The sequence below is a fragment of the Cyrtonyx montezumae genome, unplaced genomic scaffold (genome assembly GCF_038088225.1).
Source record: "Cyrtonyx montezumae isolate F1298 unplaced genomic scaffold, pur_monq_1.0 scaffold_0, whole genome shotgun sequence".
Taxonomy (NCBI): Eukaryota; Metazoa; Chordata; class Aves; order Galliformes; family Odontophoridae; genus Cyrtonyx; species Cyrtonyx montezumae.
In genome coordinates, this window is record NW_027071824.1 from 52,467,922 (window position 1) to 52,483,082 (window position 15,161).

At 34.6% G+C, this 15,161-nt stretch overlaps 1 protein-coding gene across 1 annotated transcript in view; it reads left to right on the forward strand.

Annotated features, from left to right (window-relative positions):
* SEC63 (SEC63 homolog, protein translocation regulator) overlaps positions 1 to 15,161 on the forward strand; it is a 52,955-nt gene that overhangs the window by 32,989 nt on the left and 4,805 nt on the right. The window contains exons 11-18 of the mRNA XM_065735499.1: positions 347 to 439; positions 6,871 to 7,025; positions 7,933 to 8,080; positions 9,401 to 9,483; positions 11,096 to 11,155; positions 11,371 to 11,529; positions 12,251 to 12,409; positions 13,272 to 13,373. Coding sequence (XP_065591571.1) covers positions 347 to 439; positions 6,871 to 7,025; positions 7,933 to 8,080; positions 9,401 to 9,483; positions 11,096 to 11,155; positions 11,371 to 11,529; positions 12,251 to 12,409; positions 13,272 to 13,373 — 959 coding nt within the window. The remainder of the gene's footprint in view (positions 1 to 346; positions 440 to 6,870; positions 7,026 to 7,932; positions 8,081 to 9,400; positions 9,484 to 11,095; positions 11,156 to 11,370; positions 11,530 to 12,250; positions 12,410 to 13,271; positions 13,374 to 15,161) is intronic.

The window sequence follows — 15,161 nt, forward strand, 5'->3', positions numbered from 1 at the left end:
CCCAATTTGGTGCTTCACTTAAAAGTCCCACTTTTAAAAATACAAGATTACCTGAAGGATAAATTGTCTATGACACCCTGTTGCTTTTTTGTTTTATCTAATAAGTACTTTGTGTGGAAGCTGCTTGTCTTGTCTATAAGATTTCTGTTCCTTCTTAGCAGTTGTTCTCTGCTGTTTTGTTAAGGAGTGTTATAGATGCTTCAGTGAGAATAAAGTGCTATTTTTTTCAGTAATACAAGAATGAATACAAATGAAGACCACGCAGTTAAATGCCCGTTTCATGTAAAGCATTCACTTTTTTTCATAATAGAAGTGCAACATAATTGCGGTGAGTTTTGTTTTGCAGATCAGCAGTTTATCCTGAAAAAGAGTCCTGCACTACTTCAAGAAATGATTAATGTGATTTGCCAGCTAATAATAATGGCTCGAAGCCGTGAAGGTAAGGAAAGAAACTATATAATTAAAAACAGTAAATATCATTCTTCATTGCAGAACTTCAAAGAGTCTGTGGATCTTGTGGAAAACTTAATCTGTGATATTTAGAAATGCCTAAATGCACTTTTTTTTTCTCTGCTGTAATGAAAGAATTCTGCACTTTGAAGGCTGAAATGCTTCTGTTTCTGCTAAGCCCTACTCTGAAATCTTGAGTATCTGTGTTCAGCCTTTAATTCTTAAAATTTTTACAAAAGCTTCTTCTTGAATGCTTAAAAAAACCCCTTTTCTTAAAGATCTGGTCATTTTTAGTATCAAAGTGCTTGGTATAAGATATATTGTATTCATTCATCTTTAAATTCCTGTAATGTGCATCTTTAAACTCCTGTAATGTGCATCAGTTGTTTTTTGACTCATTAGCTGTCATTTCTTTGTTTTTGTATCGCTTGAATTTCTCTGTTTCTCTTAAGTTGTTTAGCCGGCTATGCAGACTTCTTTTCTGAATTATTAATGGCAGGTTCTTTGCTAAAATTGTTGTAAAAAAATGTAATCAAAATGTAATCATAAGCTTTTCTGTTTTTATTATGAAACGGGAATTATGCTGAAGAGGGTTATTTGCAGAGTAAGGACTTGTCTTTTTCCTTTATCACAACAAATTGTGAACAGGACATTTTTAATGCTGAATCCACAACTATTATGTTGACTATCAAACAGTACTCTTATCTGGTCTTTACTGGAGCAAAGCTCATGTAACAAATGCTAACAGCCTCCTAACAAGAAGGGGTTGAGCTCTTGCAAGCACTGCTGGAGATGATGTTCTGTAATCCAGTAAAATTAGAGAGGATGTGAACAGAAAATGCTGTTTTACTACCCTAAAAGAACTATTGAATAAGTGATGTATTTTTTAATCTCTGTCTTTAACAATCTCTGTGACCAAAACAGTAGCTGTATTTTTCATTATATAACTTATCACAAACTGAAGCATAGGAAGTTCAGCACAGATGTGTGTGGGAACTCCTTCCCAGTGCAGTGACGGAGCAGTGGCACAGCTGCACAGAGAGGTGGTGGAGTCTCCTTCTCTGGAGACGTTCCAGACCCGCCTGGACGCCTACCTGTGCAACCTGGGCTAGGGAGCTGCTGTGGCAGGGGGCTGGACTCTGTGATCTCTGGGGGTCCCTTCCAACCCCTACAATTCTGTGAAACACTGTAGCATTTTTTTTACTAATGAGTATTAGGTTTTCATTGATATTGGATATGTTGGGCAAGCAGCATAACTACGCTGTGAAAGTGCCTCTGGTATGGGTTTAACATTGGGAAACCAGCTGCATGGAGTTCAACAAGAGCAAGGGGACAAGGCAACACTGGGTATAAGTACAGAGCAGGGGATGAGAGGCTGCAGAGGAGCCCTGTTTGTAGCAAAACAGTAGCTGTTTTGGAAGCGTTATTTTTTGTTTTGTTTTCCTTGTTTTTAAGTTTTGCTAGCTCAGCCAAGCCGAATCTATGTATTTTAATTATGAAAATCACTTGCATGGAAGCATCTTTTTTCCTTCCTTAACTCAACTCTTATATATACCAAATACTGGTATTTATTTTTATAGTAAAAATCATCCATCAAACTTACTGGAAATGTCTTCTGAGATGACCTACATGTATTTATCAACTAGCTTTTTTTTTTCACTTGTGCAAACTGAAGCAAAAATAATACAACCAAAAACTTTTTTTTTTACTGCAGTCAATACTGAAAGTCTTCTGAAAAGGAGGAATGCTTATATCTCTTGTAAAAGCTGAGATAAGGTACTCACTGCCATATATGATACACTCAGCAATTTGACCTCCAAGTACCTGCATTCTTCTTCACTTCTACATTTACATAAATATTATTTTTTTTATTTGATGAAGTAATGATTATTTATAGATGCAATATATTTAATAAATTGTTCTGAAGTTCCAGGAAATGTATATTTTATCTTACATTTAAAAACAAAAAACAGCATTTGGAAGACAATCACGTAAGGTAATTTTCTGCTTACATGTGGAAGTTTGTTTTTTTTATAATGAAATGAAAGTTGATTGTTGGTTTTTTTTTTTTTTTTTGGTAAACAGTCGAGCATTAACAACCTCTACTAATAATATTTCTAGGGATTATAGTGGTCCCTGCCAACCTCAGTGATTCTGTGAAGATGAATGAGAATATACAGCTGCCATTGTATATGGTAGAAACTGCTTCCACAGATCTAGAAAAACAAAGTAGAAGTATATCACTGGTATAGTTGAGCTTAGTATTTCTTCAGCAGTTTTTCTCAAAAATATTTCCACATTATAAATGTCAATATATACAAACTGAGTCTACCAAATGTTTCATGAGCATATTCTAACAGAACACCACAGATTTGGGGTACCAGTAGTGTGATACCAAGCGGTTGTCCTTTAGGTTTACTTAAAAGTAAACCACTTGAGAATTTTGAATTTTGATCCAATGGAAAATCACCGTGTTTGCTAATTTGTTGCTCAGCATGTTTAAACTGTTGGCTCAATTTCTAATGCAGAGTGTTTTCTCCCTGCTGATTCTTCCATTGAGAACCAACAGGAAATTGAAAAGATACTAATAATATCAGCATTACATACTGTAATTTTTGAAAGCCTTTTTTTTTTTGTTTAACTCTGTGTATTTGTTATCTTAATGTAATTTTAAAACATAAAATATGGAAGTTCCTGATTTCAGTTCTAGTTTTCAAGTCAGTGACATGGTACTTCAAATTAGTTATCATGTGCTATAATTATCAGTAGCTGTCCAGTGGTCCTGGCCTTTGAAAATACGAAGGTGAATGCATGAGTTAATATTATCTGAGTAAATAATTTGTGGATAAATCATGATTTGTGAAAACTAAATTAGTAGTTGGATGAGAAGTCTCATTTCTTTACTGCATTTGTTTGTTCTGGAAATATAAAATGACATTATTAGTGGTAAAATCTATGCATTTGAAAGTATCTGTAAACATTTATCTATACTATTTTGTAATCATCTTTTGAAGAAAAACATCTTTACAGTGAATTTTCAGAATCTTGATGCTTTGTTCACTAGTCAGTTTTAAAAATGTCCATATTACATTCAACTATTGGTCCCATGTCGGCTGTTCTTGAAGGAGGCACAAGCAACTCTGATATTAAGGACGACTTATATGTACCCAGAAAAGCCATGGATGCTATTTTTCTTGTCATACTCTATTATTCATTCTACCATGGAGGAATAAATATAGGTCTTAATTTTTTAACAGATCTATTGTTCTTTGCAAATAAATATGAGATTATTGTTAGTTATTCAGATTTGTTATTTGCAAGTAACAGTTTTGATTTTTTTTCATAAAAACAGAGTGGATAATATTTTAATTCCTGTCCAGTCAGTTTTATTTTATATTTAAATAAAATTTATTTTTAATCCTTGTGGAAAATGTGGCAGTTGTGAGCTGCCTTTCATAAATTGTATGTTATGCCAAACTTATGAACAGCCTGTGAGACTTGAATTTTACTTTCTACTGCCTGAAAAATACACTTTGCTCTGTGGCATCCCTTGCTTGTATTATTTTGTGTTGATAACTGATATTTCATAGTGGCCTAAACTGTCTTGATGGTTTCCTTGAGATGATACGTGAGGTAGAAAGCCATCCTGTTAAGTGAGGAGCACGGTGTTTGATATCAAAGATATGATTGCTCTAGTAACTGTCTGCAAAAAGATTAAGCATTATCTCAGTTGTCCATACAAGGCAAATTTCATAATTCAGATTGGGAGCTGAATGTGGAAATTACGGTTTGACCCATTCCCTCACAAGCACCTATTATTTGCATTTAAACTTGTGATTGACTTCTTTCCTGTCATATGTTTTGAATGTTTGTGCTTCATAGATTTAAGGTCATCTTATTTTGTATACTTTGACAAGCAGAAGCTATCTAAATGTGCAGTAATGACATTCATATTACAGTGAAGGGCAGTTGGATGTTGTTAAAAGCTAGACTGTCTGTCTTCTTGTCCACTCTAAAGGGGTTATAAATTCCTGTATTAGTTTCAGGAACCTAAAATCATGTTTTCTAACTTTAAAATATTTTCTACTGTCATATAGATGATGAGTTAATGCTTTAAGAAAAATGAATTTCAGCTCTGTGGGCTCAAAGTAGCTAAATTTCCTGTGGAAGCCAGCTTGTCAGAGAATATTTTGGACTCTTTTATTAACTTAGCTTGCACTATGACTTTCCATAGCAGCAGACTAAATAAATAAATAAATCAAGGAAATGTGTAGATAGGTAAGCTGGAAGGTACACTTCATGCATTTTAGTTGGGATGTCAGTCTATCCAATACTATTTTCTGGAAGGTGTAAGTTCAGTCTTTGTTCATTAGAATTTCTAGCCGTATGGTTCCCTTCATAATCCTCTGGTGTTATTTTTCTGTCTGCTTTGCATATTAATAAACGCCATGAAGATTATACCTTGCATTTAAAGTAAAAAGTCCTGTTGTGTAATTTGGTCTGACAGCTGGTTATAGGTTGGTATAATTCACAAGGACACAGGCCACATGAGGGGAGAAGGGTGGCAGGAGCAGAGATGATGATGCAGTGATCTTTCACTTAGATCTAGCAATCCATAGTAGGTGCATATAAGTGTAACTTATAAATGTACAGCGGGGTAGTGGTATAAATGAAGGAGAAAATATGCTGAAGACACTAAGCTTGTTCTGTTTGATCAGATTTGTTACCTTTTCATATTTCCTCTGTAAAATGTTCTGAAATTAATGTGAAATTGTTTACATACATATAATATAAAAATATAAAAATATATATTAAAGTAAAAATAATAATATATAAAAATAATAACAAATTGAGGCCACTGGCATTTAAGTGAACACTTAGCAGATTTTGCTCTGGCTTTTTTTTGGGGGGGGATGGGTGCAGGTTACGGCCTATCTGCCTTCTGATCCAAATGCAAGTAAACACATTTATCCACACTTAAAATTGCTCTGATACTGTGTTATTTGATAATGTAACCCTAGTAGAGTGGATCTATTCCATCTGACCATCCATCTATTTATTGAAAGATGCTTACATGCCTGTTGTAATATCTTAAGCAAAGCTATAACAGCCAAATCTGCCTATACCAAATAACTCACATTTGTATAGATGTGTATATTAAAACACAAATATTTGTATTTATACTTATATACTGAATATATCTGTAACAGCCAAGGTAATTAAAGGCTGATGGCTTCTGGGAAAAATTTAGAAAAATGCATACTGTGGTTTATAGGTAAACTGACAGGCATCTAAAGTTATAGCTACTTTCTGTAATATTTATTTAAATTTGTCTTCAGTTCTTTCATATGGTACATAGAGATTCAGGAAAAAAAAACAAAGCAACTAAGTAGATAATTTATTTATTTATTTTTAATTGAGCTTACTTTTCGGCTGCAAGGTATGTACATAGAAACCTGAACATTACCAGTTGTAGGATTGCTGAGGTTCACAAGTTCCTTGTGGAATTCTGAATTCTGACTTTCCTAAGCGAGGTTTTGAGAAGTCTTCTTTATGTGTGGACAGTAATCTAATAAAGAAGCAGAGCAGTATGTGGAAACCTGTCTGCTTTGTTTTTTTTTATTTCATTGCAGGCAGGGTGAGGAGTACTACGTGTCTTTTTTTAATGTTATTTTTACTTTTGCTGTTTTCTGCTTAAGACTTTCTTGTTGTGTACCTTCTCCTTGTAATTCAAAATACTAAAGGAGTTACAGTTTTTAAAAGAAAAAATCAGGCACCTCTTTTTAACCTTTAGGTTTGCTTATAACAGTTATTTTGCTTTTGATTTTTTTTACAGCTATTCTTAACTATCTTTTACCATAATATGCTCTCCTTATCTTCATTTATATATACTTTTTTTTCTTGAATGTGCTCGGGTCCTACTTTTGTGTTTATCTCAATGAGATGATTTTAGAACCTTTTTGGATCTTGGAAATGTGTTGCTGAAGATTAGTGATAGACCATGTTTAATGATACAGATTACTGCTGAATGTGTTAAATATCTACACGTATAATATACACATGTAAAACAAGTTTTTCTTGCTGCGTTTATTTCTGGAAATTTCTGGTGGTAGAGCTTTTGTCAGTAATTGGTAGCTGAGATACTTTATGCTGTTGTTCCCTGAGACTATTGGGCAGAAGTCTTTCAATTTCATAGTGTTCAACTGTGATGATGTGGACAGAAGGAAGTTTGTGAACTATGTGACAACAATGAGAGTAAAAAGGCTGCCTGACTAATTATGCTGGACATTTTAAAATAAGTCCGTCTTCTGCTTGGTTTATTGAAAACAATATGATCTGCAGTCGATAACTCAAGTATAGACTGTGAAATGTGTTCAGAGGGGGGGAAAAAATGATGTATTGTTTTCCTTTCTCCCCAAGAAAGGGAGTTCCGTGCTCCATCTTTGGGATCTTTGGAAAATTGTATGAAGCTTTCCCAGATGACTGTCCAAGGACTTCAGCAGTTCAAGTCTCCCCTTTTGCAACTGCCTCACATTGAAGAGGACAATCTTAGGCGGGTCTCTAATCATAAAAAGGTATAAGATTATGAGTGATGCTTGTTAATGTATTGAAACGTTTTCTTGTTCATCCTTTTTGTCCATAAGGAAGCAATGTCATGAATTAACTAAGAAAAAAAAACACCTTATATTTATTTTTATCTAGGGATGTGAGTATTCAGTGCAATTGTTCCTAGATCTATTTGTTTTTTGTTCTTTTGAAGTCCATCTCTGTTAGGAGGTGGGAATTAAAATCAGAGGTCTGGTAAGTGTATAAGAGGTATGTTGACCTCAAAAACAGAGGAAACATGATACTAATTTATTAGGCTTTTTTTTATTCCCATACAATTAATTTTTGAAAACATTATGGTTCCCTGGATCTAGGCATGATCAACCTGCCTAGAAACATTAACTATTTTTTAAAATAAAATACATACTTTTCTAATGATCTAAAGTAACCAAGTTTTCTGTTCTGTTTGTCTTCACCACACTGCTCTGCTGATCTTTTTTTTTAATTGAATTTACCTGCAATTCAATGTAAATAGCTAAGTAACTTGTACTTAGTTGTTCGTACAAATGTGAATCACAAAGTACTGAATTATAGTTAAATAAAGAGCTCAATCAGTGAGGTTTCTTGGCTCAGCTTTCTGAAAAAAGCTGGCTGAAGTAGTAGTTTTGTAATAAAATTTAATTTTCTAAGGAATGGCATACTACGGAACATGCCAATTTTTAAAATGGTTCTATTTATTAAGTCTGAATAGAAACTCTTTTATTGCTTCTCAAAGCTCTCTTGCTAGTTTTCTAATTAGTGAATTCCATAATAAGAATGTGTCAAATGTGTATGTATTAGCAATGTGGGGATGTGAGTTACTTGATTCTTATCATGTCATTACTAGTTTTTGTGGACTGTGTTCTCTGGTACTATACTTTTTTTCTTTTAATGCAGTATAAAATCAAAAGTATTCAGGATTTGGTGAGTTTGAAAGGTTCTGATCGTCGCAACTTACTGCATTTCCTGGAGGATAAGAAATATGATGAAGTTATGGCTGTTCTTGGTAGCTTTCCATATGTCACTATGGATATAAAACCACAGGGTGAGTAGCAGGTCTTTTTTGTATGTGTCACCCTTCTGACATTTTGGTAGTCTTTTGGCAGCAATCTTCTGAAGGCTTCTGGGGCGCAACTCACAATTATTTATGTGCCTTGAAAATGACATCCTTTCATGAGTGACGGGCTCTTGTATGTGAGATTTATAGTCTGACAAGATAAAATACATTAAAACATTTAACAGATTCCCAAGCCACCTACAGTTACTCCTGCAGGAGCTTATTTGATATTTCATCTGCTCATTTAATGTTTCATGAGGAATATGGAATTCTGGTTGAAATAGCACTTTTATTAGCTTTCTTTAAAAAGTTGTGCTTATTCCAGAATTTATGCTCAGTTTGTTCTGGTATAGAGAGTCAGTTACGAGGTCTTTGAATTGGAGGTGCTGATAGCATGAGTTCTTTGTGATCATCTTTGCACGGTTTTTGTGCATGGCAGAGTTTTTCCGTGGCATACTTAGCTACATTTTGTATGTACTGTTTCAACGAGTGCTCTTAATAATGCTTAAAATTCTACCATGGAATATTTATTTCCCATATTTTGACAAGGAAACCTTTTCTGTCTATAATTTGTCACTCAGAGTGATAAGGAGGAGTGAACAATGCACGTGCTTTTCTGTTTAGTTCTTTATTAACGTTCTATAAAATACATGGATGTAAAACTAATAAAGATCCTTTCCTGTGAAGGGATATAAATAAAAATTCTGCATTGGAATTTAGTTATATTTTTCCCTGGACGTTCTTAAGTTCATAGACTGCAGAGATAAACTCCTCAGCGGTCTTCCTCTGGGTTTTGTGTTTGATATTTTAACTGAAGTAATCACTGCTGTTCTTTTATTTTTCCTTTTCCTTCTCCTTAAAAAGGAATTAAATGCATGATTGTTAATGTGGCATTGAAATTGAGTTGTTAATCATATGAAAGTCAGGAAAATCAAAGTTACAATTCCCAGAACTAATATAACAAGGTCCTTTTGGTCGTATGTGGTATTTCATGTGTCTGAAATTTTACACTTTAATATATATAATGCACATTATAATTGAATTATGGTTCCCACAGCAGTCTTAACTTTGATTTTTTTCTAATTTCCATGCAATTAAAATTTCAAACTCAATGTTACTGTTTTATAGTTTGCTGAGTTACTAGCCCTCATCCTGATAGGACATTTGATGTTGTAAGATACTTACTGAAAATATTTTGAGATTTCATGCTTACATTTAGACGTAACGGAGACAAAGTCAAGACTTTTTCAAACAGAAAATAATATTTAATAAGTTTAATTACATTCCTTGTTTTTCTTTTTATGCTAGTTTTGGATGATGAAGACAGCAACAATATTACAGTGGGTTCTCTTGTCACTGTTCTGGTTACGCTAACGAGGCAGACCATGGCAGTAAGTATTAAGATTACTTGTTCGATAAGTCTAAGTGCAACTGTGTGGTAATAAACAAGCATTTTTTCCTGGGGAACTAATGTATTCCTTTGCAAATGTCACTGTGAAATTAAGATTTGAAATTGAGGACTTGTACTCTTAACCCTCTTTTATATTTCTGTTTCTGAGTGAAACAGTTTTCCTGGGATTAAAGTCCAGCCAGGCCCATTGCAGCTGTCTATGAAACAGTAAGAGAATATGGCAGATGATACTGCCCTGTGATTTTTAAACAATGGGAAAAAAACATTCAGAAACTAAGTTCCTGAGCTAGAGTGAAGTGCTTGTTCAAATACTTAGGATATGTGTGAAATTGATTTTCCTTTATGTGGATTCATAATGTTAGAAATACATTGATTTTTGGACACTTAGGAAACTCAGTGCAGTAGAGTGTGGCATATATACAACAATATAAAGGAGGTATGCTTGTGCCATATGAAGAAAATAGCAATGTGTTGTGACCAAAATAATACTACATCCTTAAAGTTAAACTTCTTCCTTGTGCTTACTTTATCTTAAAATGTAGTAATTACGTTATTTGTACAAAGAACTTAGAAACAAGTTTTTGCTCAACATAGCCTACAGTATTAATTTTTACATCTGTAATATTCAGATAACTGTTTAAGTAAATGGAAAGTCTGAGTTAAGCCACTAAGGAGGGCATACAGCTATGAGCATAACTGCTGGGGACTAGGCTGCACATTGAAGCTTAATAGAAAGCAGTCTGTATGTGCAGCTTGCTTTTGTTCATGTTGTGGAATTTCAGAATGGAGCATCTTGATATAACTGAAGGTACTGTAAGTAGAAAGTAAAAAGTACCATGGCATTCTACTGGAGAAACCTGGAAATTGTGAGCAAATTTAATTGTACTGATAAATTAATTAAATGGTCTGACAGCCTGTAGGAGACTGGTTAAAGAGTGAACAACACTAGGCAACCTAGCTTTGATATGAATGATAAAATTAGAGCTACCTTATTATATGATGCTTATTTCTTGTGGTGGTGGTGGTATCTCATATTTACCATCATTCTATAAAGACACATCCTTACATTTTTTATGTATTTTTAATGGCGTATTTTATGTTTTGAAGTAAGATATACACAGAAACGTTCACTTTATGTAGAGGTATTCCGGCCTGCAGAATACTAATGTGTTTTGTCTTAATGTTTTGTATTTCTAGTTTAATTGTCGTCCTGTGTCCCTGAGTGGCAGTGCAGCTGTTAGTTTTTAATGCTTTGACAATTGGAGCAGAATTTGCATTTTACTACTGCTTGATTTTGTGATGCAGGATTTCTGTTTTATAAGACAATCAGGTTCTCAGGAACAAGATGACACCTTTTTTTTTTAATTTTTATTTTTAAATTAAATTTCTTTTTAATGCTAGTGATGGAAAAATCCCAGACAAAATGTTTGAAATAGCGTTTAATTTTGATGTGTTAATCCCCTGTTGTGTTTGTCCCTTTCAGACTCGATTTTGCTGTATTTAGCTTAAGTTCAAATATAAAATCAGCTCTTTCCTTATCCACTCCTTTAGTACAGAAAGGCACTAACATTTTTCACATCTTCCTCTGTCAGGAAGTGTTTGAAAAGGAACAGTCTATATGTTCGGCAGAAGAGCAACCAGCAGAAGATGGGGTAAGTTAAGAACAAATGTTCTTCTTGACTAACAGAAAAAAACTCTCTTGAGTTGCTCATCTTGCATTTCTCAAGCATCCTTTTCAGAAACGCCTACTAGGTGTCTCTTGAACTCCACTTTCTAACTTTGGTTCTCAACTAAAGTGCTTGAAGTCTAGTGAATGCCTAAAATTTTGATAACAGAAAAAAATATTTTAAATATCACTTTCTTGCAGCAAGGAGATGGCAACAAAGTTAAGAGCAAAGGATGGCAACAGAAGAATAAAGGAACCAAGAAAGCTTCAAAATCAAAGAAAAAGAAGCCATTGAAAAAGAAACCTGTGACTCCTTCATTGCAGACACCAAAACAGCAGAAGCAAAAGCAAGCTAATGGGGTAGCTCATAAATTCACTGATTTTTTGTTTGTTTGTTTGTTTTTTGTTTTAGTTTTATGTTCACTTTATTGTTCCTAATTTGACAGGGTTTTTTTTGCCCCCTTAATTCTATACTTCTATAAAGTATGTTTTCTAAAGTACTTTCTTTCCTGAAATCTAAAAATCAGTGGTAAAATCCTATGGAATGACCCTAGTTGTATTTCTTGTGGCCTACTGACAGTTGTGCCTAACTAGTTTAGAAATCTGTCATCTTATTTGCTTTTTATTAGTTTTGTTATGCTGCCAACTGGGAGATGAAATGTTCTCTACCTTTTGCTTTTCATTGAGGGCAAAAAGGAGATGAGAATTTCTTCTGGTAAATTGAATTGATTTAGTAGTTTTACGTTTGCTCTGCATGATGTTTTCTCCATTTCTCAGGCTGCATTGTAGGTATTTTTCTTAGATTCTCTCTGACTTTTGTATGATGTATTTGAAGAATCAAACACTGTTTTCTCCTATGTATGTGGTGGGTATCATACAGAGAAGAAAAATTGCTTCCTTGTACCCCTTAAGACATGTGATCAAAAATAATCTTCCCTGTATACCTTCTCTGTGACACAGGAGTGTAGTTAAAGTAAGAAGTGAGGGCCATGACATTAAAACAAGTGCTGTTAATGCTTCATACTATTGTAAGGCAGACAAACTAAGAGTTGTGTTTCTTCATTGTTATTTTCCCCACTAGGAAGTAGTTGTGAAGGAAGAAGAGGAAGAGATCTCTGATAAAGGAAGTGAATCTGAAGAAGAAGAAACAAACAGGGACTCTCAAAGTGAAAAAGATGATGGAAGTGAGAGGGAATCGGACAGAGAACAAGATGAGAAACAAAACAAAGACGATGAAGCTGTAAGTTTCTCTTCAAGGGTAATGCTACCACTGGGGTTGAGAGAAAACTCGTTTTAATCCTCTAGCGTCCCCTCAGGCAAGGCAGTACTAGGTTGAAGGAATAATATTTGTACTCCAGAGGTTTTCAGGCCTCATTCTGGCAGAAGAGCTTTGTCTGTTTTAGAGGGAGCAGTGAAAGGTCTTTGAAGCATGGACAGAAAGCTTAAAAATGACAAGAAAAAAATAACTTCAGAGAGAGATTACAGTGTTTCTTTCAGCTTAATTTGATTATTAACTGCTACAGATTGTGAAATAAAACCTTTTCTTTGAACTTGATTCTTTATATCCAGTTATTGTTGCATACTGTATAATACATACTGCAAGTATGAAGTAGTTGAAGGAACTTGTTCTTGCTTAATATGAAAACTTTACTGTTAATTATTAGCTTAGTCATTTGAAACTGTGGCTTAAGAACTTGCAATTGAGGCATTATGGGTGTAGATGAATTTTGTACCACAGGTCTTGCAGTAGAAGAGTCAGTAGGCAGCTGGAGGCCTCATAGAGGATGAGAATAAGCTTCTGATTTGAAAAAATAAAATCATGCAAACACTTACAGCTTACATAGTTAATGTTTGAAGGCAGTGCTGCAGAGGAGAATTCTGAAGATTGTGCCCAAGCCCTGCAGATCTGTGTTTTGTTTTTTAAAATACCTACAAGTGATCTCTTAAGTGTTACTGTTCTACCATGGCTTGTTTTTTATTTTTTTAATTGTACTTTTAACTATTTATATATACTATCTATATGTTTATCTATCTATTTTTATTTTTATTTTTTTCCAGGAGATGGCTAGTGCACACTAACTCTTCAAATTTGTCTTTGACAGGAGTGGCAAGAATTACAGCAAAGTATACAGAGAAAAGAACGAGCCCTTCTTGAAACCAAGTCAAAGATAACACATCCTGTTTACAGTCTCTTTTTTCCTGAGGTCAGTATCAGAAAACTTTTATGGTTGTGAATCAGGTAAATTAATATAAAAACTATTTTGTTTTTTGCTTTTTTTTTTTTGAGTCTTTTTTAACACTTGAAAAAGTTTCTAATCTTCAATTTAGAAAGTCTTACTTTCTAAAATCCTCTTAACTTCGCTCAGATGCTTTCATAAAACCTACTGATGCGTTATTCTTTCTACCCAGAGACTTGCAAACTCATATATAATTGAAAGTTCTTTTTGAGGGCAACAAAGCTAAGGTTCTCTTTTGCTTATTTATTACGTAAGGATAAAGTCAGAATTAAATTTTTCTGATACTGGGTTCTAATTTGTAGTACTTTTCTTCCCTTTGTGTTATGGAATGTGAAAGCACAGCAGCAGCTCTAACACAGAATAAAGGTATAATAATACATGCTCTTTAGCAAACTGCAAGCATCTGTGAGAGAGGGAAGTCCCAATCTGTCCTGTGCTAACAGTAATGACAGCAGTGTCTGGGAAGCTGTTTAGATCACTGGTAGTTCTGATTTGCTGCTTAACATCTAGTCTCAGTGCAACAGCATAGTGGCGACACCAGGGTGAAGTTGGAGAGTGTTAGTAAAGCTGCCACTGTACAACAGTGTATTGTGGAAGTGGTGCAAACCAGTCACAGGGCAGTCTTGTCTGTTCAGCTTAAAAACATAAGGGCAGGTGTGAGGAGGTGTCAGAGAAATGAGATGGGAATGTATTTAAGGATAACGCCTCAGGACTGTGCATAAACTGTGGTGTCTGTGGCAGCCTCAAGTGTTAAAAGTCCTATCAGTTGTTTCTTATGCAAACTGCTAACCAGTTCACAGGCGACTGAAAACCCATCACAACAATAACACTTTGAAGAAGGTAGGACTTTTCAAATGTGGCTTTTACATTCTGAGCAAATAACTTAGTGTTCTGGAAGATGATCAGATTGGAACCAGAAAGGAGGAGTTTTTGGGCATAGTTTCTTTCTAGGCCAGTGGTTCAAAAGCATTTTGCTCTTCTGACTGCCTTAGATCGTATCAAATATGCAGCAAACTCTTAAGCCAGCTGCCTTCATAGCAAGATGTTTGGTCATAGGTTTGAGCTCAAACAGTGAGTTAAATGCTAAGCCCAGGGCCAGAGGGGTGCAGACTGTTGGTAATTCTCTTGTACTGCACCTAAACTTCCATCAGAGACTTTGCTTTTACTTGCTCTTAAGTAATAAGCTGTTTAAACCTCAGCTGTGTTATACACAGCTGCTGATGGATTTTATGATAAAAACAAAATGCAGTACAATGACTAAAAAGAAATCTAGGTCTGAACTGAATGTTTGAACTTGAACGATATACGTGTTATCTCAGTTATAAGTTTTCCAGTCTTCACTGATTTCCTGAAAGTTAAATGCAGCTGTACTTAGTACTGCAGTTGGAACACATTCAAAGAGCTGACTTGTAAAATCTAAAGAACAAAACACTGTGTGTATTTTTTTCCCCTCTGTGATTTATACTGTTTTATTGTGGTCACTGTGTTCACTGTGGTCACTGTTTTATTGTGATCAATGTGTTATATTGTGGTCACTGTCAGTTCAGAGGTGTTAAGGACGAAGTGTTGTATCGATCCCTGTATTTCCAAGGTTTATGGGTGTTTGAGTGTATCAGAGCCTCTTGCAGTGGTCCTCAGAAGGCAGTCCTAACACCATCATCTAAGTTTGTAGGTAGTTGATTACTCTGCCAATGATTAATCTTTAATCTGTACAGGTTCCTAAATAATTATCTTCTGCTTCTACATCCATAGATC